At 44.0% G+C, this 24,129-nt stretch overlaps 1 protein-coding gene across 1 annotated transcript in view; it reads left to right on the top strand.

Annotated features, from left to right (window-relative positions):
- afdna (afadin, adherens junction formation factor a) overlaps positions 1-24,129 on the top strand; it is a 106,845-nt gene that overhangs the window by 80,520 nt on the left and 2,196 nt on the right. The window contains exons 25-37 of the mRNA XM_040125959.1: positions 1,335-1,453; positions 3,338-3,538; positions 4,329-4,420; positions 4,671-4,865; positions 5,195-5,345; positions 6,108-6,516; positions 7,576-7,829; positions 7,919-8,133; positions 8,715-8,894; positions 11,132-11,170; positions 13,255-13,389; positions 17,295-17,847; positions 23,491-23,575. Of these exons, the coding sequence (XP_039981893.1) occupies positions 1,335-1,453; positions 3,338-3,538; positions 4,329-4,420; positions 4,671-4,865; positions 5,195-5,345; positions 6,108-6,516; positions 7,576-7,829; positions 7,919-8,133; positions 8,715-8,894; positions 11,132-11,170; positions 13,255-13,389; positions 17,295-17,847; positions 23,491-23,575 (2,628 nt within the window). The remainder of the gene's footprint in view (positions 1-1,334; positions 1,454-3,337; positions 3,539-4,328; positions 4,421-4,670; positions 4,866-5,194; positions 5,346-6,107; positions 6,517-7,575; positions 7,830-7,918; positions 8,134-8,714; positions 8,895-11,131; positions 11,171-13,254; positions 13,390-17,294; positions 17,848-23,490; positions 23,576-24,129) is intronic.

The following is a 24,129-nucleotide window of genomic DNA, read 5'->3' as shown; positions in this document are numbered from 1 at the left end:
TGGTGATTTTTGTCTTTTGTGCACTCTTACTAAATATCTGCAGCAGAGCTGAAACCTTTAGACGATTAACAGAAAATGCATTGGCAGCCATTCTGATAGTTGCTTATTCGTTTGAGTCGGTTTTCAAGCATAAAAGTCCAGAACTTTCTGGTCACGATGTCGTGTGTTTTTGAGTTAGGAAACATCTACTGCTGTGGGGAAGTTTTCTGCTTTCGGGATTTTATTTTATTTCTTTAAATTAATAAAGCCAGTGACGATCACTGCATCACCACTGAATGAACAAATGTGCTGGACACAACATTTACTGTATGTAATCGTTCGACTTCATGTCAATCTACTGAGAATTAAGAAACCATTAAGTACTTAAATAGGCACCGGGTATCATTCAGTCCACATAATGAGGTACTCAGTGCTCAGACCGCTCCTAAAAAAAAACAGTATCATCGGTAAAACTTAAAAGTTGATTGAAAAGCTTCAAGTTTGAATCCGTAGTCGTTTCAAAGCCCGACCGCAGCAACATTACAATAGGACGGAGGAAAAAACATAACACAAGCTGTCACTTCAGTTCTGTCTCTTCGGCGTCTGGTAGTCCACTAAAAAGGACTCGTTACTGCTAATTACTGAAGTAAATGTAAGTCTGTGATATGGCAACTGTAGGATATTTTTTTTTTTTTTTGGTTCCATCTTTATGTCAGTCTTTATGTTAGAATTTATAATTAAAGATGAAAACAAATTTACTCAAGTGCTTACAAAACCACAAAAGAATGAGTCATTGTTAAATACAGATTATAGAACTTTTCAGCCGAGCGACTACTGATTCATTCAGATTTTTATTTATGTGTTTAAGCGTTATGTTTTTTGGCATGCTCCCTTTAGTGACAGCGTAGACTCTGCTTTGTGGTTGCATATAGTTGTATTCTAATATGACTCACTCATCTCCGAGTAGTCCTTGTGGTTTACTACGTTGCCCGATATTTATGACGGGATTTCCCTCCAGACCTACCAGACTGAACCACTCGTCGGTTTAGGTTTCATTTGATTTATAAGCTGGGTTTTGAAACACCTTCAGCACCGTGTGCCGGGGACATTTACACGAATTCAGGCTTATGTTCTGATCGCTTAAAAGATAAAGATGAATTGAGCTCGTTGCAGTTAAACGTGAGATTTAAATACTCGTGTGTGTTACATCAATTCGATGCGTCCACCACAAAGAACAGTTAAAGTGTGTAAAAGCCCTTCAAGTCGTGTTTCAAGTGTGATATTCATGCTCTCTCACTCACTCTCTCTCTCTCTCTCTCTCTCTCTCCCCTCTCGCTCTCTCTCTTTGTGTTCAGGGCGGCAGAGCTGATGACCAGGACGGGCGCAGTTGTTACTTTGGAGGTCGCCAAACAGGGGGCCATTTACCACGGACTGGCTACCCTCCTCAACCAGCCGAGCCCCATGATGCCAAGAGGTGAGCACATGTGCACACACAAGAAGTTTAGTGTTTTTACTTTCGTTCATTAGTATTTCCTCCTCTTTACAGTTACTTTATACTTTTATACTCGCTACTGGTTTTATGTTTCATATTTTCAGGGTTTTGTTGAGTCTCTTGCAAGTCTGAAAAATAAATTTATGGACTAAATACAGGAACATATATATCTTCTTTTTTTTTTCTTTTCTTTTTTTTTAAATAGATGTCTGTCTGTTTTTCCTTTGTAAGAACTTAGTATCTTTCTGTCATCATACAGTGTATCTTCAGCACATAGTACAGTCCTGCTGGGGTTCTGTTTTTGTTTCTTACGATAGTGGTGGGCACCGCAGATTTCTGATAATATGCTGACCCATATTTTTTTGGAGTGTGAATTCGACGGTTGGCCAATTCTTACACATTGCCCCTGTAATGCAGTCGTCTTTTTTTCTAAATAATACCTTACTGAATGTCCTTGAACAATCAAGAACATCAAACAAAGTCTTAGATTGAAAGCCATTTTAAAAGGTCACACATGGTCATAAATTTGGCCTCTATAACCTGCAGGTTTTTGTTGTTTTGAAACAGATTTTACCAAGTTGTAATGAATGGACTATTGTTAGTTCCACTATTAGTTAATGCCGGTAATTTGGTGTTGTGGACGATGGAAGAGAAGCAGACTTGTCCAGACAGTGTGCCCTTGTTGTCTTCACTGTAGCGCAGTCAGGAGAAAGAGGAGAGAAAAAAAAAAAAAGATAGCCGACTGAAGGATATAATGAGTGTTTGTGGCCACAGCCAGCTATGTCTGTGTGCACGTCTGTGCACGAAAAGCTGCACATACGTACATTGCACAGTTTACTGTCTGTCTGGCTGTGGTGCTGGTCTTTGTCTGCTGGAATGTGACCCCTAGATTCATTAAGGAAGTCTTCTGTTGGGGGCCGGTCTGTGGTCCAGGATGACGCTTAACGGGGTGTTGCTCCCGAATTCCCTCGACCACAGTGTTTTCCAGACGGCGCAGACAGTAAAGTTTAACCACCAGGCAGTGAAGGACGCTGGTCGTTCTTTAGTAAATTTAACGTTCAGGAACTGGACGAGCGAACACGAGTGTAGATTCCAGCTGACTGAGGGCGGGAGAAGAGGAAGCAACACGAGATGCTAAGAAGGGAAAGAAACTGGTAAACTGGCTTTGGGCATTGTTGGGTGTAGAGCTGAAGCGCTTGCTCGATTAGTTGAGTCTGAGTCGACGGAAACATAATCGGCAACTAATTTGATTATTGCAAATAATCGTTGAAGTCATTTCCCAATAATTCAAGACTCTCATTTGTTAGGATTTGTTGCCTGTCTCTGTGTTATGTGATACTAAATTGAATATCTTTGTGTTTTAGAGTATTGCTTGGACAAAATGAACATTTTGAAGACTTCTTAGACGTTTTAAAAAACATTTTTCACCATTTTCTGACATTTTACAGAACAAATAACTTGCATTCAAAATGAACTGAAATTGCCAAAGATTGCGGTATAAAGAACTCTAACTCCACAGTCACAATTACAAACAGGCGATCAGCCCTTTGATGTGGGACTCTCACTCAAAACAGCGTGAGACAACTAACAGCTCCAAATAGGTCAAATCACTTATTCCCAAACATGTGTGTTGATCAAAAATCTGCAGAATAATTCAATGTGCTACAGCAGCAGCTGAGAAAATCATGACCACGTAACCAAAGGCAGAAAAATTGCAACAAAGAGTAGGAGTAGTCTCAGTTTCAAAGGGGTAGCAGTAAAGCTCAACTGTTGAATTAGCAAATTTAAAAAGATTTAAATATTAACAACATATTTATTTAGTTAGTTACTCACTTACTTACACTGTCTCACTTTCATCTCTCACAGCATCGGACCGAGGCCGTGAGAAGAACGGGAAAATGCGACCAAAGAGCGAAGGCTTTGAGTTGTACAACAGCTCGGTGCAGAACGGCTCTCCAGAGAGTCCGCAGGCGGGCTGGGACTGTTACCCCGAACCAAAGAAGATGAGCGGCGAAGACCGGCTTCTCAAGAACCGAGCCGACCACCGCTCCAGCCCCAACGTGGCCAGTAAGCCCTCCTCCTTACCGAGATTTTATTTTCATTCACGTAACCTTCATGGACTTGTCCAGTCTGTCTTCTGCTCACATACGCATTCAAGTAGTCAGTTTTTCATCATATGCGGTGCACTGCACCAGCATGAAATAGCTTTAAATCCAGCTGTCAGCGTTGTGGCCAGTTCATCTTACCGGTTAAATTCAGTATGGGAACATTTCCCTGTTTTCCCTTTTGTTACTTATATTCTTTTAAATTTGAAGTGGGACCTTCTAATCAGAGCATTTGAGAAAAATATTTGAAACTTCTGTGTCAATCAGCCATTGCACCACACCTGTTTGTTGCATTCGACCACTTCTATAACAAACCAGTACTTCATTCATTCATCACAAGATTGGGGGTTGTGACATGAGCTTAATAACACAAAATCTTAATGGAAATTACTCCAGCAGCCTAGATGAGATGTAAAAAGTGAAAAGTATCCATGGTAAACAAGTCAATGGGATTAGACTTGACCTAAAACTAAACTGGTGTTATTCTTTGACTACTGCACCCTGGTGTGGAAACACAGTGCCGTGATACTGTTTGGTAATATTTCTGGGTCTAGAAAAAGTCTTTTACTGAAGCTAATGAAGGTCTGAAGCGTTTTGAAAGCTCCATTCTTAAAAAAAATCATCTCAAAAACTACTTTCAGCACCCATTACAGGCAATGGGGTAATTCATTGGTTAACACGGCATATTGTTTGATTTATTTGTTAAAGCTCCTCCTGAACTAAAAGGACTTCCTCTCCTCTCCCTTCTTCAGATCAGGGCCAGAGTCCCGCAGGCAAAGCGGTTTACCCCGGAGGACCTGGCACTAAGATCACCTCCGTCTCCACCGGCAACCTGTGTGCGGATGTAAGTAAACTGTGCGATTGAAGCCGGTGGCAACTTAATGAGGAATGTTTCAGCAGACTGGATGAAAGTGGAGTGACGCTAACACTCGAGGAGACACAGTATCTAGACCAGAGATGAGAAATGATTTTTCTTTCGCTGCCCCCAGAGTATTGAGGTTTTTATCCCAACCAGCTCCTGACAGGTCAGCACCTGTTCATTGTTTGGAAGGCGTCCCAATAGTAACTCTTAATTTCTTGTTCTTATTCATCAGGATGAGCCCTCCCCTCCCCGTCCAGAGGCCTACCCCATCCCCACCCAGACCTACCCCAGGGAGTACTTCACCATCCCGGCCTCCAAGAGCCAGGATCGGGTAGTGGGTCCTGGGCAGGGCCCCTCACAGCACTGGCAGGGCATGGAGGACAGAGAACGCCTCGCCGTGGTGGACAACATCCACAATAGCATGCAGGTAGAGCAGCAGTGGATACCGACTAGTAGAAGCCACTACTTCAGTACGATCAGAACATACCTGAAATACCATCACATTTTAAAAGTTAGGCAGAGTCTGGCAAAGTCGGGGGCATATAGATGCATATACATCTGTATTTTTCAACTTGCTTACTTTATTTATTGTATAAGTCAGTAGATTTTGTTGTTTTTGTTATTTTTCCTCAGCCAATTTTTAGAAAACAGCTTCTCTGAACTCAAACAAAACAAAAAAAAACCCTTGGAGAAGCCATGGAAGGTCTAAAACTTTCAAGTCATCTACCTCTCGCTCCCTCTCTCCTCTCTTCTTAGCGGGTCAACCACTCTCAGGAGGAGCTGTACCCCCCGCCAGGAGGTCTGAGGCCAGACGAGCGCATGCAGCCACACTACCAACAGGACTACCAGCATCGGGACCTGGACTACCAACACAGAGACCTTGACTACCAGAGAGGTCCACCAGGAGGTAAGAGAGGCCAAAAGAAGCAAATTACAGAGGACGAAAAGCCCGAGAGTTTAGATAAAGGACGACAGACAGAGATGGGGGATTGACTACTCAGGTTATGGAATAGCTTGGCGGTTACCAACATCATAATGTTTCTCTAAATGTAATCAAATTTGCTATTTGCATTGGATGATATAATACTTTATGTAGTAATTGATATATTACCAAGCAGAAAACTTACTTTTAATCCTGCACAGTTACTTATACTGAGTTGATTTTGTTGCAACGTTCAGACCTTCACAGAGGAAAATCTGAAAATTCAACCTCCTCAGCCGATCAAAGCTTTTGATCTTTAACTTTTTTCTTTCTTTTTGTTAAGAAATTCTAATAGGTTAAGTCTCTCTAATTAATGGGTTACATGGAAACCTTGAGTGCAGAGGTCAGACCGGTCGGTGAACGAACCGAGGAAAACACCACCACTCCTTTAGCTTTGATGCAAAATATTTATCTCCCAGACGTTTGCTTTTTGCCCGGAGAGATTAAATGTCACTTGAGTGTATGTGAAGTCCACTGCCAAAACACTGGAGTTAAAAAATACATCTCTCTGTGCATACAGAAGACTGAGATCACGAAAATACATTTAATAATACAACCTGCTACTGAAAACGGGTAAAAACAAAACCAAAAAAAATGCAAAGGTTTGCGTAGGGAATGCTATACGAGTGAATCACAGGCTTGTCGTGGGAAGAATTGAACTTTGACAGTGTCCGCTCGTGTCCGCAGGCGTGGGAGGTCCTGACCACTGGGCCCCTCAGCCGCAGGTGTCCTCCTCGTTGGAGTCATCCACATCTAGCCAGGAGCACCTCAACTTCTCAGCCTCCTCCTCCTCCTCCAACAAGACCCAGAACCAGAAGACCGGGCCGGGCCGATGGAAGACGCCCAACGCCCCTCACGCTGTGCCGCCACATTCGGCCCAGCCGCCATCCCGCTCGGATCTTCCCCCTCCTCCGCCACCGCCGCCAGCTCCTTACCCCGACGCCTACGACCCCTACGACCCCCAGCCTGACCTGCCGCTCCCACCCCCTCCCTCTGCTGTCAACCCCGCAGCAGCTCAGCAGGCTGCCGACCGCAAGAAACGTGAGGAGCAGCAGCGCTGGTATGAGAAGGAAAAAGCTCGGCTGGAGGAGGAGAGGTACGGTTTCTTTTCTTTTTTCTTTTTTCTTTTGTTAAATCCTACATTGTTTGTGTGTGTGTATGTTTTGTTTTGTCGTGTGTGTTTTATTAGATATATATGTGTAATGTTACACATACAAAGGCCCATGTAGACTGATAACGAAACAGAAATAGGCCAAAGAGACTATTCCACATACGTGTTTCTGTTATTTAGCCTGCCCTCGTTAATTTAAATGAGGTGGGCAAAATAGTAGAAACACCAGTCAGTATAATACAATACAGTTTGACAGCACCAGAAACAGCCATCGAACAGCCATACAGTTGAATCAGCACCTCTCCAAAACAGTTTCAGCAAAAACCTGAACCTTCCTGCTATATGTGAATGTATTAGCTTCGGCCAGGTGTACCTAATAAACTGACAGCTGAGTTTAATATGCAGCATACAGCAAAGGAAGGAACAGGATAGGTTGTACGCACACTGAAATTTGCAAGCCACAAAGAGGGGTGTTTTTTTTTTTTTTTGATGCAAGGTTTCGCCCTAAAAGTTTTTCATCAGGCAAACATCAATGCGAACAAATAAAGGGGCCGCTCCACCTACTGTACCGTAGATTACATGATGAACAGTGTTATCAGCCAAACATTTTACTAAACACATAAAAAAAGAGAAAACGTCCTAAATATGTCCTAACTACAGGACAGTAGCCCATACAGGACATCATTTATATATTAATTTATTTATTTATTTGGCAGTACATACTTGAAGAAAAAGAACAGAGTGAAATACATGGCAAAAGAAAACCAGGAAATACTGCCATTTTTAGGCCCCTGGTGGAAACACCGTGTAACGTTTGTAACGTATGTGATTTAATCTTTGTTGCCTCACATCATTTCAAAGTTTGAGATTTTAATACAGTTACGATGAGAAATGGGTGGATCTGGTCACTGGGCCACATACTGTATGTAGAATTACTACTTCATGATCTAATCAGGTTTTATGAATATGTTTCTACTCTGTCAGTAATTATACTAGATGATGATGATGATGATGATAACAACGATGATGGTGATTATTTCCCAGGGAGAGGAAGAGGAGGGAGCAGGAGCGGAAGTTGGGTCAGATCCGGGCCAACCCCGTCATGCCCGTCCAGCCTCACAACAACGGAGGAGCCATGCCTCCTCCTCACCACCAGCCGCCTCTGGCGTCTGTGGCCCCACCCCAGCCCTACCCGCCCCCGCAGCCTCAACCCCAGCCTCCCCCATCCAGACCGGAGAAGCTCGCCACCCTGCCGCGGTCAGCTGTTCCTCCGCCTGCCAGTGCCTCCAACCCCGCCGGTAACACATCACATTCAGATCTGTCTCAGAGACTGTTCTGATACGCAAACCACCATTTCAGCTATAAATGAACTGTAACGTAATCGTAGGCATGGACACGGTGATCAGGGAGCTCCTACCGCAGCAGCAGCCGCGGACCATCGAGAGGCGAGACCTGCAGTACATCACCATCAGTAAGGAGGAGCTGACGTCCAGCGACAGTCTGTCTCCGGACCCCTGGAAGAGAGACGCCCGCGAGAAGGCCGAGAAACAGCAGCAGCTCCACATCGTGGACCTGCTGGACAAGGAGATCCAGGAGCTCCAGGTGGGCACCAATTAAAAGCACGTTACTGTATTTGCTTTCATGCTGAGAGTTACATGAGAAGTTCGACACAACTCCCATTTCTGTGCGTTATCTAAATAGCTGGAACCAGGAATTAACTTAGCACAAAGGCTGGAGATGGGTAAACTTTTTTTTTTTTTTTTTTTTTTGGTACCATCTTCTCTGCGCTTCTCCGTTTTATATCATTGTGTATTGAATATCTTTGGGTTTTGGACTGTTTGTCGGACAAAACAAGACATTTGAAGAGATAATCTAGAGCTCTGGGAAGCACTGATGGGCATTTTTCACTATTTTCTGACATTTTATGGACAAAAAAATCAATCTATTAACTGAGAAACTGAAATTCTGTTGTTAGTAAAGAGCAGAATATATGTAACATATTTGATCCTGTCATGATAATCTGGAAGCATATGGCCAGTTGTTTGAGTAAAATATTTGATTGTCCTTGCTACTTCGAAACACAGATTCCTCCAAAATGGGGAGCATATAAGTTTTGGTCAGTCACAGGGGAAGAAAGCGGAGCAGTTTCAGGAGTTCAGTTCCTAACAAACTTTATTTTCCAGGCTAAGCCGGAGCGAACAGCGGAGGAGAGCGACCGCCTCAGGAAGCTGATGCTAGAGTGGCAGTTCCAGAAACGACTGCAGGAGTCCAAGCAGAGCGACGAAGACGAGGAGGAGGAGGATGACGAGGACATGGACACCATGATGATCATGCAGAGGCTGGAGGCCGAGAAGAGAGCCAGGGTGAGACGGGTGGAGGTGGTGGCGGAGGATATTTATAGAGAGACTGGAGGAGTAGAAGCAGCGTAGATGGCGAAGGGGAAAGCCATGAGAAGAGGAGGATAAGAGTGGGAGGAAGCAGAGAGTAACAAATATAGAAGGGTACAGGAAATTGTATGTAGAGGCTGTTTTGGCAGAAATTAAACATTCTGACTTCTGTTTTTCAAGTGATACTGCCCATCGGCTCACAGTTGAGAAACAAATCTGTAGTCCTGTACACGAGGAAGGAAATCTGGCTGATGGGGGGGGGACAGACCCGCCTTTCAAATGCTCGAAGGGGAAATGGATTCCTCTGTGGCAGCACTCCCACTATGAATGTCCTGCAATGTGCATCTGCAACATGCTTCTGTCATCGCTTTGCCATGCTGAGCTGCTTAAATCGGATTGGCTGGTGGTGGGGGGGGGTTAATGCTGCATTCACATCATATGGAAATAACTGTGAGACGAGGTTCGAAGCGCGTTCAAAGATGTCACGATTGTGGTTTCTCTTTCCTACACTAAACACGTTTGCTTATTCAGTGATATGAGTTATTATCTTCAGCGCAATTTCTTTTTTCTTCCTGTAGATTTTTGTCCTTACTTTTATTCAGCATCTTTCCCATATAATGCAAATGCAGCAGAAGTGCCGTGTTGCATAGCGAGAGTGAACCATGACCGCAACGTCTCTGGTCCCCTATTTCGCCAAAGCTCTCAGTATCCCGACTGGATACTGGTGACTTATTAATTCAATAATTCTGGACAACGCCAAGGTAGAAACTGGTGCATCAATTATTCCATCTCACCTTGATTTCCATTTTTACATCGGCACACACTGTGTCGTAGTTAAAAAGCTAATGTGCAAAAGCCCAATAACCGTGGCCTTAAGAGCGTCTTCACAAGCTGACGATGCTGTTAGTTATCGTGGGTGTCGCGAGAGCGGCTTTTATGGTTGTCTAAGCACCACTCTAGCGCTAAAATGGCTTTAAGACGTCCAACTTCCTTCAGGCGAAAGTCTTGGTGGCTTTCTAAGAGTGGTTGATTTTAATCCCTATGCAGCGTTATTTTCTTCAACGTGTTAAAGTGCAACAGGCCGGGGTGAGACGTGGCCGGATTCAGCTGTGTGTCGGCAGCTGTGTGGCGGGATTGGTGGGCTGCAGTTGGGGCAAGTCTGGGACGTGTGGAAACTGTGAGGGTGTGGTTGTATATCTGTTGACGTGGGTGGTTTGGGATGATTTAAAGCACGTCATTTTCAGTTTTTTACCAGTTTACACCAAGTGATTTCTGGATGTTTTTTTTTTTTTTTTTAGTTTGTTTTTGTTTTGTTTTGTTTAGACTAATCTTCACCTCGATCTAATGTTCTAAAGTATCAAACTCCTCCTGGTTGCAAGGGGACATTCAGCATAGTTTGCGGAGGAAAAGGTCAAGTTCATTAAGCCATTAATTATTTTAGTTTATATTACGCTCAGGTGGCACATTTTCCAGAATAAAAATGTGTTGAATCAAAGCCTTATGAACAGGGTTAATGTCGGGGTCAAAGGGGGCCTAACAGTAAATTTTGCCATGGGCCCCCACACTGGTTTATTTGGCCGTGATCCTTAGATGATTGATTCGAGTAAGGAAAAAAATTTCCAAACCAAAAGTCATTTATTTGTCACATAAAAAGTAAAAATCTTAGGAAGAGTAAACCATGAAGTTGACAGGTGTGGAAGCAAAGAGACGCTAGAGTCTCTTGAAGTAATAACAATAATTAAAGATAAAACTACTGAATGTTTGCAGTGTAAGTTTAAATCTGGATTTTGTATAATTTTTTGTATACAAAGTCAGTTCAGTCGAATCGACTCGTACCTGCTCTTTTCTCTAATTAAAAGGAGTATGTTTTAATTCCCGGTTTTGAAATGAAAGCTGAGAATAGTCATGTGTAAGATGTGGTTAGGTGGTGCAGTGGTAGGACTTGGACGTGGTGGATGAAGGAGCTTTTAAGTGGCCACTAATCAGCGCAGTGGAGAAAAACAATGTTCTCACTTTACTGTTTGTCCTCCCTCTCCCTTTCCTTACTTCTATCTTATTCCTCGGTTTCTCCTTCCTCTTTCCTCCCCTCCTTTTTGCTAATTTATTTTTATCCCCTTCATACCTTCCTTTTCAGTATTCGGGTACTTTCCTTTCCTCCCTCCCTCCCTATCTCCCGTCCTTCTCTCACTCTTTATTCTCTTCTTCTTCTTCAGCAGCAGACTGCTGTCCCAGCTATCTCTGTTCTAGACTTGGTATGTTCTTCCTGTTAATGACGAGTATCCTCTCCCTGTCCTTACATCACTTCCTGTTTTCTGTCTGGGCTGCGCACCTGCCCGTGTTTCCTATCTGTCCCTCCCCACCCATCTGGACTACTGTCGTCGTTTCATATGGGGGTGGGCGGGGGGGTCGGATCGGGGTTGGAGGCAGGTCTGGGCCATGATTAGCTACAGAGCAGCCGGTCATGGAGAGGCCGTCCTGGGATGCTTGATGTTGTTTGGCTGGGGAAGCTGTCCACGTCTTTGTCCACTCAAAACAACTGCTGGGGGGGACGGCGAGTGAAGCTGCCGCTAACCAACATTAAAACACGGGTGTGTCCCAAATCATAAAGGCCACAGAAAACCAAACGGGTCCATGCTTATAGAGTAGCAGAGCTGAGGTTGGCGCGATACTTGCCAGCAGTGTTGTTTTGAGTGCATACTGAGGTGGCGCCTGCATGGCTGAATTCATCACGGGGGGCGTCCAGGTCGAGGTCCATGCATGAACGCCCTGTGAGCCCCCGGCGCCGCCTGCGCAGGGGCACGTCATAATGTTGTGGTGTCCGTGAGCCCATTCATCAATCCATCCATCCATCCATTTGTTTGTGACCAGCTGAGCCTCTTTACGTTGTCTTTTTACAGGGTCTGTTCAGCCATAATACGAAAAAAAAAAAAAAAAAAAAAAAATTCTCACTTGACTTCTAGTGTTATCCAGCCATTTGTCTTCGTTCTAGGTCTCTATGTCTGTTAAAATCCCTGAAGGTTTTACCAGCCAGGAAACCTGGTTAAAAACCAGCCAGGAAACCAAAGTCCATTGAATTCACACGCAACAGTCCACCAGACACACAGGTCTGTTTTAACCAGGTGTCTGGAATCAGTGATTATATTTACCTCAGTTCCACCCCTCAATCAGCTATCAAGGCCTTCGCAACTCTCAAGCATGATATGATATATGATATGATATGATATAATATATCAGAATTTAAATAATATATTATAAACATTTGAATAATAAAAAATAGAAGAAAACATAACCTAAGATAATAAAAGAAAATATATTTTAATTAATAATAGAAGAATTAATTACATTAAAAATGAAAAAGAAGAAACAATAAATAGAAATAAAAAATAAATCTAAAATTAAAAGTAGTTTCAAAAATAAATTTAAAAAAGATACATATATTTAGATATATTTTAGAATAGAAATAATAAATAAAAACTAATATATAAACACGGTAACACTCTGTTACTCTGGATAATACACAGAACACACAGGGAACGGTTTTAATTGGAACTGCAGTACTTTTTGCCAAAGAAGTCAAAAATTGTCGACAATTGAACAGTGATATATATATATTTATTTTATTTATTTTTATTTATTTATTTTTATTTATTTTTTTATTTTTTTTGGTAATTTGGTTGAAAGGACCCTTTAACCACCATCCAGACCAGGGAAAGGGTCTGTTTGTTTGGTGTGTCACCATATTTCACTGGGGTTGTGTTGGGATGGTTGGAATCTTTCTGCTGTAGCCTGTTAAGCTTTCAGTTACTTCAGGTACGCCTGATTTATCCTCCCTCTCCTGCTCGGCGGGGCCTTTTTAATGTTTCGTCCGCTTATGAGGAAACAAAACGAAGTGCACCTTAAGTAGCTGAAAGAAGGGGCTGTTTAATGTTTGCGCCCTGCCCTGCTCCGGTTGCTGTTGTTGCATGTCGTTGCATGTTCAGCTGTGTGTGTGTGTGTGTGTGTGTGTGTGTGTGTGTGTGTGTGTATATGTGTCTGCCTGTGCTGTGAGTTTGCAGTGCACACTGCTCCTCCCCTCGGGAGCAGTCCTGTGAGACAAATCAAACTACCTCACAATACACACAACATGTTAGTGTACATTAGTGTTGGAGCAGTTGAACAAGCCATTTGATGTGGATACGTATGCAGGGTCTGTAAATGAATGTCATGCGATTGATGTCGTACTAATTGTTTTCTTGTTTGCATGTGTGTCTGCCTTCGCGTGCCTTTTGGCATGTTCTTCCGTGTGTGTGTGTGTGTGTGTGTGTGTGTGTGTGTGTGTGTGTGCGCGTGTGATCAGTTGCAGGACGAGGAGCGACGGCGTAAGCAGCAGCTGGAGGAGATTCGCAAGCGGGAGGCGGAGGAACGAGCAAAGCAGGAGGAGGAGAGGAGGTGGAGGGAGGAGGAGAGAGCCAAACGAGAGGCAGAGGAGAAGGTCGGTGTGTCTGTCTGTGAACCTGTTGTAGCTGCGAGTTCAGAGTTAATGCAAATGAGCGATGGTAGGATGTTTAGGATGTTCGGTGAGGATATTGTAGCCGTTTGAGAGTCAGGCAGGGCAAAAAAAAAGGGATAGGGTCGGACCCAGATGAGCTGTTACAGGATAATATTCTCCCACCGAAGCTGCAAATAGCAAATTGTTCAGTATTTCCGAAAATACGCTTTCATGTGTTTTATTTATTTTCAGGCTGAAATAACCTTTGAAATACTGATCACACAGAAGACGTTCTTCTGGCGCCGGAAGCACGGAGAGGAAAAGTTACATTAAATGCCTTTTTATTGAGTTGGGTGTGTTGGTTTAGAGCAAGCTTCAACCGCACTGAGTTGAAATAAAAACAGATGGAATACACCTGGTACTGATTACACCTCGATGTATTGATCCGTTTTTAATATTTCTGCCCCGGTGAAGACCCTGTGAGGTTTAAACTTTTAGCATAATGTGCAACCTGTGTAACAGTTACCTAGTAAAATAGTTTTCACTACTGGTGCTAGGTGGGAGTTAATCAGTTTTGTTTAAGCCTCATAATTTGATATATTAAGAGTTTAGACAATGGTGTGAAGTTGAAATAACCAGCAGTGAGTTTTAGAAAGACAGTTTTATCGGTTTAAATAGACTTATTTAAAATACTGTGTAATTAATATGGTAAAATCTGTTGAAAGAGTTCAACCCTTGGGCAGTTTCCATTAATCACCTCCCGATAACGAAAACCTGTAGCATTGTGTAATCCGTTTGGCTACGTGTATCGAAACACAGTGGACATTTAAATAAAACGCCTGATTTACGTCCATGATATCAGATGTAGATGACATATGGATTTAAAAAAAAAAAAAAAAGCACCAATATCAGCTGCAACATATCGGTCTAACCCTAAAATATAAGGCAGCTTTGGAAGGTATTCAGACCCCCTCACTTGCTGCACACTTTATTGTGTTGTAGGTTCAATTTGAAGTGGATGAAATTGAGTTTTTTTTTTTTTTTTTGGGCAATTCATTCTCTACACAGTAACCCATGAATCTGGGTTCAGTTTGGAGCGCCACAGAAATGGTTAAGATAAATATAAAATAAGAACATAAGTGAATTAGAGATTTCAGTCATTGATGTGTGGGTTTACGTTCGGTTCTTCCTTGTGGGTTTTTGTGTTTAGAATCATTTGCCGAAAAAGTAAATTTAATTTAATTTTAAACAAAAATCTTACAAACGTTGAAGTGTGCAACGAGTGAAGGTGTCTGAATATTTTTGCAAAGCCACTGTACATGTTTTCAAATGCTAAATATAGGCTATTCAGGTTATTACATAATGTTCCTAAAATATGTCAAATATATAAAGTAAAGATTTATTTTTAAATGAGCAGTGGTCTTATCTGGTGTCCACCCATCCATCTCTGTCTTACGTGTCAAATCAAACAAACTCCGTGTTTTTGTCGTTGTGCTGTGTCCACTGATTTGACGGGTTATCGCCGTGATTTTCGATGCGTTTGTCCTGTGAGCTTCAGGCCTGAGCAGACCACCGGTTGTTTTAAAAAATCCGCGAGGGGCAGCGACAGAACCCGAAGCTTACACCACCGGATAGAGACGTGGTTTGCCCTTAAGATTTTAAACCACTGAAATTTAGTCACTGTTGCTCCTCGGTGAATATCCACCCTTAAAGTAATGAATCAGAAGAAAAACGTGTCTCTGAAAGGGCGAGGTTTAAATTAAATGGTAGTCAGGACACCGTTGCAGTGTTTAAGAACGTAGGTCCTACATATTTATAGTTTTTTGAGAAAGATGTTGTTTTTATGATGTTATGACTTTTTGTTATTCTGAAGCTGTTTAATGTTTATTGTAAAGATTTCCAATTGCATGTCCTCATCCTGTGCCCCCCCCCCCACCCTTTGTGATGTGTTGCTGTGTCACGTTATGTGCTCCCACCCACCTAAAGCATGGGACTCCCATCGCGTTGTTGTTGTTCTTCTTGTTGTCGGTCGTTGTCGGCCCTTGTCGGTGTGTCTCAGGAAGTTGTCTGAGTTGTTTTGGTTTTTTTTTTTTCGGGGGGGGGCGGGAGCAGTTATGATTTTTGTGAGGTTTTTATTTTATTTTATATTGTATTTTATTCAATTTCATTGTTACCATTTCCATCCAGCATCGCTTCAGACACTATGTTTAGGGAATGCTGCCCACCCTCCCACTTTTCCCAAAAAAAAACAAACCACATGCTTCATGTCCACTTCATGCACACACACGCACACAGAAAAAACAAAGCCCGCCCGCCCTCAGCCATCCATACTGTACATATTCAGAAACCCAGCCACCCACTCATTCAAAGCCACGCACCCACTAATCCCTCCCAGTTTCTTCAGATTCCAACTGGGCTGATGCAAACCATCAAAGGCAGCTGGGATACATCCCCAGCGCTAGAGATTAACGGGGCCGTTGTGTCCTTAGGGGCGATCAGGGCGAGGACGTACGAGATCGTGACCACGTTCAGCCCACAGCAGACCTTCGACACATGAAACGGACCCACAAAAAAAAATTAAAAAAAAATAAGTGAAGATGATCTAACATCAGAGGCAAGCACCCAGATTGAGCACATGTGACCCGGAGCAGCTGGTCGAGCTCCAAAACCCAGAAATCTAAGCGCATTCCGCCGGCGTAGATTCACCAGTAACGTCACCGGCCCCTGAAGTGTAGATACCAGCGCGCAGCCAATGGAGACAGGGTGGGCCGGAGGCAAAACCCTACCCACAAACCATTTAGTATAAACTGCGGGTACACAGAAAGCCAAGCACATATGGGCATACACGGTTTGAGCACACACACGCATACACCGAGCGCTGAGGGAAGGGGAGATGGTGGTGGACAGGGTGGTCTAGGGAGCAGGCTTTTAGGTGGCCCGGACCAGGCGGATCAGGTTCTTCTTCCAGTATCTTGTCAGGTTCTTGTCAGTTTGGTGGACTTGTTAGGCTGGTCAGTGAATAGATTTTCTTGGTTTGGTTCGTTGACAAATTGTTAATATACTTATAAGACTAGAAATCTCAGACTTTGCAAGGGACAGAACAGCACAGTCCTGGACTTGTTTCCACCGTTGCCCCTAGTGTCTGTACAAGATCCGGTCAAGTGTAGGAGGAACTGGTCTTATCAGCGTTGACTGGTGGATGTGGCGACAGCACGTTAGAACAAGTCCAGCTCATGGGCATCGTTTATGAGTTGTTTTGAATTTTTTTTTTAAATGTATTGTTACATGTAATCAGGAGATGATTTCAAATGGCATGCTTAAATGGATTCCCTCCAAAAATGATGTGCTGTGTAGAATTGGTGTAGAGGAGGCTAAGGCAGACGTGGCCGTGGTTCCTAGAGCTGTCTCCTCTCACAAACCAGAGAAACAAGTCTAACAAATCATGAAGATAAACAGATGAAAAGTGACTTTTTTCCCCCTCGTAAATGTCCGACAACATTAGAGCTAAAACAAATTGACGATTATATTTCCAATATTCCAAAAGCAGACTTGAAATGGAATTAAGCCAGTTTTATAAAGGAGAGCCCTGATCTAGGACTCTGTGCATCAGTTCTGTCAGACTTGGTAGACATCGTGGACTAAGACGGACCAAATCTTTGTTTATTGTAGGGCGGCCCAGTTAGAGCAGGTCTAACGAAGCCCAGGTTTAGTTTGTCTCAGAGTCTTGTCAGTCTGGTAGACAGTTGTCTCAACAGATGTGGTTTCACCTGTGGTGGAAGCAGTGCAGTGGTGCTTGTCGTCAAATAGAAAGCCCAGCTGTAGTCTGCAGCTGATTAGCCAGTTAGTGTCCGTTACTGAGGTGAGAACCAATGAGAGTGGAGCGTACTAACAGGTTGTCCCTCCCCTAGAGGAGACAGGAGGAGGAGTACTACACTCGCCTGGAGGCCGAGCGGCGCCGGCAGCACGAGGAGGCCGAGAGAAAGCTGCTGACGCCCGACGAGCCGGCCGGTCTGTATCGGCCCCCGCTGCCCCGGGATTACCAACCCCCCGCCCCCCACAACCCTACTAACACCCCCCCGCCCCCCCCACAGAGAAACACCTCCTACCTCAAAACCCAGGTCGCCTCCCCCGACACGCTCTACACCGCCAAGTTTGTCTCCTACGCGGGCGATGAGGAAAACGAGGAGGAAGGCAAGGAAGCCCCCCGAGCAGGGAGTGGCGGCGGCGGGCAGTCAGGTCAGGTGAAGCTGTCGGCGACCCGGAAGTCGTACGGCGACCTCCCGGCCGCCGCCTCGCCAAATCACAGCAGGCCTCAGCCGCCGCCCACTGCGCGCAAGCCCCGTCCTCTTTCTGACGGCATCTTCCTGTCTGGCTCGTTCCAGCCGCCAGTCAACAACTCCAACAGTACAGGTCCCCCCCTTCCTGCCAAACCCAGCTCCATCCCCCCAGGAGGCTTTAAAGGTAGACCCAGGGAGAGGAGAGAGGAGTCAGGCTCGCCACAGCGCCCTCTACAGCTCCCATACCTCCCTCTCATTCATTCGTCTCTTCATTTACTACCCACTCCTTCATGGTTTAGTGCTATTTTGTGTTTCTTTTCGACCTCGTTTTTCAGTAGAGAGGTGTTCTGCCTTTTCATTTCCACCGTCTACTTTTTTCCTCCTTTTATATGTTTGTCCAAATTTTTTTTTTGTCGTCAATCAGTCCCTTCATTTATCCCTTTATGTTCGTTATTTTATATGTGAGGATTTCCCTCCCTTTCCTCAAGCCAATCAGATCGTATTTGTTTTGTATATTTTTTTTTTTAATGTTGGTTTGTTTGAACACCTCCTCCTGTCCCCAGTAAAAAAATTTTTTTCCCCCCCTCATCTTCCTCCAATCACACACCCCTCCTCGATCAGCAGTAGCGAACAGAAAAAGCAATCGATAATCACGCCACCACTTTTTGCTGCAGATTGAAACCCATCAGAGCCAATCATAGTACTGTTGGTGTTGTCGCTCGCCGCCTCCTTTGTGTCTGGTTGGTTGCTGCTTGGGACGGGGGGGCGAGGCCAGCCATCGGTTTGCCCGCCTGCCCCAATTCCTGCCCCGTGGCTCTGCTTAGCGGTGTTGGCTTTAAAGGGAAAGGAGACACACCATTGGCTTTACGCACCCATCAATCACCCGACTAAAAAGAATCAGCTCCCATTTCCACAACATCAACATGCAAAAATGCAGACAGCAGCAGTGTGTTGAGTGAAAGGGCTCTTCTTTGTCTGTGGCTGTTTAAAAGGCTCCTTCTGGTTTAAATCTTCCTGTCAACGAGCTGGATCAAATTTAGAGCTTCTGTATAACTCAGTCTGCTCAGACCACAGCGACACCTAGTGGCAGCTATTTGTTAAAGCCGCTTGTATTCAAGATTTCAAAGGTCATGCTCGGGTCATGGTTCCTTCCGAAAGAAACTTATTAATCATGAGGTTACAAGTGGCCTTTCTTAACGCAGATCAAATGTTAAACAGATTGGCTGTTTTTCTTGGTTCAGCCTGTGTCAAATGGTTTGTCAAGATATGCATCTTTTTTTTTTTTCTTCTTCAGAAAGCCTCATTGTTGGAAAGCGATATCTAGCAACACCAGAGGGGTCAAGCTGCAGTCAGTTGGCAGCCGTGTTGAACCTCTTGCTCCGAAAATATGCCTTCATAACTGTACCCAGACACACTTTCTGTGAAAAACCAGCAATGTTATATTTTCAAAATGAGACAAAGAAACGGTAATAATAATTAAATTGTGCTTTAGTTTAACTTACTAGTTATCAACCTCCATGGACATGACCTTTACGACAGGTCCCAGGTAAATCTAAGGAGCTGCAAGATGAAAAAAATACAAACCAGCAAACAACAAAATACTAAGTTCAATCATAGATCCAAACATAAACACAGATTTCAATCATTACACCCAACACTATGCAATATATATATATATAAATAATCTCAGATTCTCTGCTGGTGTCAAATGAATGAGGACAAGACTGACTTCTGTACCTCGATACTGCTTTTGGTATCGACTACTGAATTGTGTCTGTGGCAGAGAGTATAAAGCTTTCAAATACTGAGACGTCTGGTCAAATTTCTAATATTGTTTGTGTGTTCCTTGATCAGATCCAGTTCCTGATTTAATTCAAAACCTTGCCAATTGTAGACAGTTTTTTTAAAGCTAAATTCTCATCCAAATGTTTCTGCTTAGACGTCTGACATCTGAGAACTACGGCTTTGTTTGGTAAAATAAAATGTTGATAATTATCAAAGCAAGGCTCCAAAAAAAATATGGTCTTGGTACCGGTACAGAAACTCCAGTAACGTTATACAGTACCAGCGCAGAAATTATGTGAAATAATGCAGAGCTTCAGTGATACATGGTCACACGCAGACATGAGTTATCAGCAGCAAAAACGTTTGGTCTAACTCTCCCTCATCGGGGCTCAGCGACGCTGTAAATGTGTGCAGTTTGAAGATCCACAGGCAAAAACAGAGCTTCAAATGCAGCACAGCGTGAAGGTCGTCACAACCTGAGGTCCAGGAGCCAGCTGCCTTCACTTTCACCATAAACCTCCTCCATCCCTGCCGCTCATTAAACACTTAAAACCCATCCAGGACCTCACGGGAACTCTGTGTTGCATTATTGTCACTCAAATTCAGGAGAAAAAAAAAAAAACAACCCAAAAACATCCCACTAACGTCCCACTACCTACCCCAAACCCACCCATCCCACCCCCCTCAGAAAGAAAATCTGCATGTTTCACCACCCTGCCACACACACACACACACACACACACATACATGCATCATAAACTCCAAACACTGCACTCTGGCTGCCAGGAGCTCACCCCAGTAACCGGCTTGATGTCTATTGCTTTTTACTGCCTGTGCGTAGCATCCACCAGGCTGCACCCTGCTGCCTTTATTAATTTTTGTCTCTGCTTCCTTTTCCCCACTTTGTCTGTCTCCTGTTGGTTTGTCCGTTAATTTGCCCCACCCCAACTGCTCTGTCCCCCCTCGTATGTGCTTTGTCGTCTGCCTGTCTCGGCTCTGTCAGCCGACCCGGCTGTCCTTCATTTCGCCTGTCAGTCTGTGTCTCTGCCGTAGCTGTGACGCCGTCTAACGCTGCAGCTTTACTAAACCTTACTATACAACCCCTCACAGGGCTCTGCGGCAGGTTCAGGTGACCAAACGGCACCTGAGTCTCTGGCTCCCCTGACATTATGACTCTCCGAGTGTATTCGATGAGTGTGATTTGTTCAGCTGGCAGCTCCAGAAACCCAAGTCTGACTTTAATAAAAATGCGGCCCCCTCTCGAAACGGAGATATTTTTGAAATCAGAATAAAACCGCAAGAAAAACAGTACTGATGCTAGTTTGCCTCAGAAGGTGCACGAACTGGAGAAAGCTACAAAGGAAGGACAAATTCACCGATTCCCCAGAGATGGCAGTTCGAACAAAAACTGTGCACTGGTACAGAAAAACAAAAAGCTGAGGTTTTTATCATCCACTGGCCTCCAAGATAACTCCACCAGAGTAAAAGAAAAACATTCACTACCTTTGACAGCCCATGAAAAGCCAGAGGATGACTTTATGCGAATCTGAGGAATTTTCAGTGGCGGTGCCAGAAGTATAATTTTCCATCTCTTTTGGCTCCACGGAGGAATGTAACTGGCCTCGAACGAGGGTTGCTCCTCCGTGGTCACTTTGTTCTCTGCCAGTTTGTGTTTATGTGGTTTGGGCTGAAGTAGGGCCCTTCTTGATCCCGTACCAAACTACACTTTAGAGCTCTCTCTGCTTTCGCTCTATAAACCCTCAACCCCCTCCCCCAAAAAAAAGGGGGGGAAAAAAAAGAGCCCCGGAGCTGCCAGCTGGAGGAATCCATCTGGGTTCACAGCCTGTCACAGTGTCTGCATCTGAACTGTACCAGCCCCCCCTCTCCCTCATTTTTATTTCATCTGAAACACAAGACCAATATACATCTGGATTCCGAGTTGTGTTTTTTGAAAGACAACCAAGCAGAGTTGAGACTGGATGTCTAATGTCTAAGTCCCGGGTTGTCCCTGGGTCAGCACCTGCTGTCATCTGGTAGGATCCAACCACTGTTTCTAATAATTAGCACAACAGGAGAGAAGTACTCGACTTCACTGTTTGGATCCAGAGTTTCCTTACAGCCCCTTTTTGTCCATTACTGTACCATGAAGAGAGTCTGCAGGGTTTTATTCTCTCAATTTAAACACAGAGCTCTGATTAGTTCCTGCTTTTTGGCTGAAAGTGTTTTCACAGGTGAAATGAGATTTTGTAGCACGCAGGATACGGCTGGTGGGTTTTTTTTTCTTTTCTTTAATATATTTTTCTGACTGTCAGCAAATCCCATGAAAAGACCAAAACCAACAATGCGTTAGTCCATCTCTCAGTATTTCTCTAGTCTGTCTGCGGCACTCGGCCCCGAGCCGATGGGTTCCTGCTCACAAACAAATGTATATTGTCATTTCTAAAGAAACGCTCTACAAGGCGATTTCCTGAAAAAGCTGGTTCTTAGGAAACGTTAGTCAAACAGGAGGAAACGCCGCAGCTGCGGATTAATACACATTTGTTGCAACAGCACAGTGATTTCCAACCAGAGGTTACGCAGCAGGAGGAGGAGGAGGATGATGATGAAGCTCGGATTAATTTTAAAAAATAGAAATGATGAGGATGTAGGAAAAATATCCACAATGTGTTTGGAAGGGAAATGAACACAGACAAGATAATAAATTGGTGTTTCGCTGATGTTTAGACCAAGCGCTAACATCACCACTTGTAAACCCATATAGTTGATGGGGTTAAGTAACATCTGGTTTAAAGTGGGTTCAAAAGAACAGGCGGTGGACGTGCTGGGCGATGTCGGTAAAGAGGCGCTGGAGCTCGTTCGTCAGACAAAAAAGGCGGGGCACCTCTGACCTGCTGTGGTGAGACGGTTTATGTGGTTGGTTTTGGTCTTTCTGTGACATTGGTTGATGTTCTGCATTTGACAGAAATTTGGAACGTCGCCTGCTGATTGCAGGTTTTTTTTTTATTCAAGCCAAAGCATTTACTGATAAACACCTCTTTAACCAGCAGGGAGGAACTCATCTTTTTTCTTCCTTGTGGTAGTGTTTGTTTGGAAAATAAAAATCTGCCGACTCTTGGGTCAAATAGTTGCGAAGCGCTCGGACAAGCACTTGGCCCGCACAAAGCTGCAGTTTGGAAAGACACAGGGACACATGAGCCAACTGTTTAACGTCTACTTTGGGGTCAGAGGTTGGGGTCACACTCTCTGGCTTTGACCGAGCCCTATATCATCCCTCTCTCGTTTCTTCTTTTTCAAAAATACACCTCTGCACTTGGCTTTGAATTAGATCTTAAATTTGTGGATTGGTTTGATTCTGACTGTACGGTCATTTCTTGGACTGTATTGACCCACCAAATTCATATGTATTGGCTTGTGAGGACTTAACGAAGACAGTAGCACCCCGGGGCTCCAGACCATCAGCAGTAAAGGCCAGAGGTGTTTGACGGTGACCTCGGCCTCAGATCCAACCTGACACTTCCACAGACCATTTTGCTGCTTTGGAATGGCCCTTTAACAGCTTTTCTTTTCTTTTTTTTTAACGCTCTCTTCTTTCTCTTTTCTCGGCTCGCTGCTCTAGTTTAATGAGATCTGATGGTTTTTCTGCCGAATGCTTTTCCAGAACTCGTTCCCTTCCTTCCTTCCTTCCTTCCTTCCTTCCTTCTGCTTAGGCTGGTCTGTGAGAAATGAAGTGATGTCGACCCCAGAAGCTGCTGGGTTGCTGGTGGCCATGATACTGTTTGAAACCATCAGTTATCTTAAAATTTTTAGCTTTTTCCCCAAGTCTCTATGTTTGTAAGTACAGTAACTGTGTACCTAACTTTTTAGAAGAAACTATTACGACGGAATGAAAGTCAAAACACCGGACAGCTTGTCAGCCGTCACCCAGCAGCTTCTGTCCCACACGTTTTTTTTATCGGATAACACGACCTGCGTCTGAACCATGCTGACTCATGACTTTTCACTGCTCTGTCTGTCTGCTGTGTGACTCCTGACCCCCGGACAGGATTTAACTCGTACACTGGAAACTTGGCAGGAGTTGTAGGATCAGGAGAAGTCTACAAGGAACCGCGAGACAAATGGACGAAGAGGTAAGTCTTTCCGCTGGACAAGTCCCTACAGTATTAATTGTCTGGGGGGGTTTGGTAATACAGCACCGTACCAACGCTTGACAGATGCTGTCAGTAATACTCTCTCAATTGTAATGAGGAAGTTTAAAAAGCAGCGCGGGCGAAACGTGGTGTACCAGCGTGGGGCTCGACGCACGGCTTTAGTCGCCAAGGCGCAGTTCTTCTTTTAAAAATCACAACTTGAGGAAGGAGACGGAACCCGGATTTTTACGTGAGAAGGTGTTACTCAGCTTTAAATCCTTACACGTCACGCCCGTTTCGTCAACAGTAAGAGACGGATGTTTTCACCCTCCTCTGTGAAGACCCTAAAATACAAGCTACGTGTCTCAGGTGGTAGTTCACTGGCAATGCGTGTTTTTTTTCCCCCACCATCCCTTATATTTGAACATGTTGTTTACCTGTATAGGCTCACGCTTTGAACTGATGAAACTGATTTAAAATATATACTAATCTTTATAGTATATTGTTTTGCTGTTCTCTATAAATTAATGTGTGTATTGTGTACAAACAGAGAA

The sequence above is a fragment of the Xiphias gladius genome, chromosome 4 (assembly GCF_016859285.1).
Source record: "Xiphias gladius isolate SHS-SW01 ecotype Sanya breed wild chromosome 4, ASM1685928v1, whole genome shotgun sequence".
Taxonomy (NCBI): Eukaryota; Metazoa; Chordata; class Actinopteri; order Istiophoriformes; family Xiphiidae; genus Xiphias; species Xiphias gladius.
The sequence above is the reverse complement of the archived record's forward strand: the minus strand, read 5'-3'. Positions and strand labels throughout refer to the sequence as shown.